The following is a 2,360-nucleotide window of genomic DNA, read 5'->3' as shown; positions in this document are numbered from 1 at the left end:
AATAAATAAATGAAGGGCTGTCTGGATGGAGTAATGAGGTGTGTTAACCATACATGTAAACAAAGTTTTATGGGGCCCCCAGGAACTTGGGGCCCTAGGAAACTGGCTAGTTTTGCCACTTTATTTTTCAAGGTCCAATTAAAGGAGGAAATGATATGTTGATGTGATAGATGCAGAGTTTCAATTAGGCAGAAAAATAGTGTTATACGCAGCTCACAGGCAGCCGTGGCAGATATGATCTTGTCCTTGCCCCTCCCTCTTTACCCAGCATGCATCAGAGCAGACTTGTTCGTCCTCCAGGCTGACAGCTGTCCCAGCATGCACTGCGGCGGGAGCAGCTTCCAGGTTAGCGCTCACAGAGCTCAGAGTATTGAGTTAAAAGTTCTCTTTTCTGTTGTTGTTCAATAAAAATTAATTTTGAGATCATTTGAGGCGAAAACATTATACTTTAAAGCGTCACTATATGGACCACTTACCGATTTAGTGCAGAATTTTTTAAAAAATTCCGATGTTGAGTGGACCGCGGCAACCAGCGGAGCTCCAACAGCAACTTTTAAACAGCGTGTGCACGAGGAGAAACGGGCCCATGCACGCTCTCGCACGCGTTTAACAGGCGTTCTCCCTCAGAAGCGGCTACATGGCTGTGCATGTGCAGGGCGGGTCTTTTCAAAAATTCACAAAAATCCTCCGCTATACCTTGAAGAATAAAATAATCCTCACCCGATAAGTAGCAGCAAGTTAAGAAAAAAATCGGTATGCCTCAGGGCTCTGTCCTGGGGCCCCTACTTTTTATTATTATTTTAAACATGTCAGAAATGTAAAATTCCTCTGAAATGTTATCTGGATGACACTCAGGTCTATTTATCTGGTGCGCCTAACCCCAAACCCCCCCCTCACCTCCTGCCTAACTAAAAATAAAGCCTGTTTCACCTCTAACTTTGTTAAGCTAAATTGAACTAAACGGAGATCCTCCTGGTAGGAACCAAATGATTTTTTCCAAGGCTGACATTTTCTGTCTTCCATCTGACAGTTCCGTTGTCTTTTTTTTTGTTTCCTCAGGTGAAGAGTCTGGGTGTCATCCTCCCACATCAATAACTTTACCTATTTAACGTTCCTTCATCTATAAATCATTATCTTTGTCCCTTTTTTCCTGCATTCTGTTTTTGTTCTGATCCATATTGATTAATGCAACTCTCTTCTCTCCGGTTTACCCCTAGACTGTAATCCTCATTCTGTTCGTTTTAATATTTTAATCATTAGATTTAAAGCATCTTCATGCAGCTCTGATGATACTGAGGCCTTTCTGATAATGAATAAAACTTTATTTCTTCTTCTAAGGTTTTAAGTCTGTGAACTGGGTCCAACGTGAGATTTTATTGCATAATTTCATCCAGCATCACTGTGGAAACGGTGTCAGTTTTGATCCACTGTGGGGAAAAGACACTATCTGAATGAATTAAAGGTGAAACCCGATCGTCTGTAGTTCTGGTCTTTCAGACCGCCGGTCCTGACGGAGCCTTAGAAGGTGCTCTGCAGCAGGCAGGGGCAGCCGCAGCCGGCCGGACACTCGTCCCGGCGCCGGAACCAGTCCATCATGTGTGCGGTGTGACCTCCGTGTCCGCAGCTCAGGCAGAAGTTGGACAATCCTCGGACCGCCACGTGGCAGACGGCGCACTGGAAGGTCAGCCGCTTGCAGACGGCGCACTGGGTCCCGCGGGCCTGGCTGCGGCAGTGGCAGCAGTACACCCCGAACTCTGCAGACACACAAAGCCCGCCTGTTCAGAACAACAGGAGCATCGTCTGAAGCGGTTCTGCAGGTTCTGATCCTGGATTGGAAATACTGGATCCACTGACCGGACCTTCTGATCCAGGAGCAGAACTGCAGAAGCCTTTCAGACCTGCGGTGAACCGTGAGGGGAACCTACCGATGCCTTTGTGAGGTTCTGGGGGGCTGGAGGTGAACTTCAGCACGTCGGCCCGCTTGTCTCTCAGACCCCAGCGGTACAGGATCTCGCCGTAACACTTCTTGAAGTCGTCGTACTGCAGCGTGTACGCCGGGTCCAGCAGCCTGGGCGGGAACAGGAAGTGACATCATCTCACTGAGATTTCACTACAGAACCGCTCCTAAGCGCCGTTAACCGATTTTACCGAACCACCGTCAAACATCTGAAGCTGCAGGTTCTATGAAACACGGACCGACCCGGGTTCTGGTTGGTTCTGGTCGGTGCTTCAGTCCAAACAGCTGCTGCAGGAAGGAGACCGTTTCCTTTCTAAAGGGTTTAGGGTTCTGCTGAAGGCGGGCCGGTCAAGGTTTCAACCAGGGCTGCAACTAACGATTATTTTAAAAATCGATGAATCGG

At 47.8% G+C, this 2,360-nt stretch overlaps 1 protein-coding gene across 1 annotated transcript in view; it reads right to left on the bottom strand.

Annotated features, from left to right (window-relative positions):
* Nucleotides 1-946: 946 nt before the first annotated feature.
* wdr59 (WD repeat domain 59) overlaps nt 947-2,360 on the bottom strand; it is a 29,658-nt gene continuing 28,244 nt past the window's right edge. The window contains exons 25-26 of the mRNA XM_015392844.1: nt 1,926-2,068; nt 947-1,754 (exon numbers count right to left, since the gene is read on the bottom strand). Coding sequence (XP_015248330.1) covers nt 1,519-1,754; nt 1,926-2,068 — 379 coding nt within the window. The 3' untranslated portion in view covers nt 947-1,518. The remainder of the gene's footprint in view (nt 1,755-1,925; nt 2,069-2,360) is intronic.

The sequence above is a fragment of the Cyprinodon variegatus genome, unplaced genomic scaffold (genome assembly GCF_000732505.1).
Source record: "Cyprinodon variegatus isolate N-32 unplaced genomic scaffold, C_variegatus-1.0 Scaffold609, whole genome shotgun sequence".
Lineage (NCBI taxonomy): Eukaryota > Metazoa > Chordata > Actinopteri > Cyprinodontiformes > Cyprinodontidae > Cyprinodon > Cyprinodon variegatus.
The sequence above is the reverse complement of the archived record's forward strand: the minus strand, read 5'-3'. Positions and strand labels throughout refer to the sequence as shown.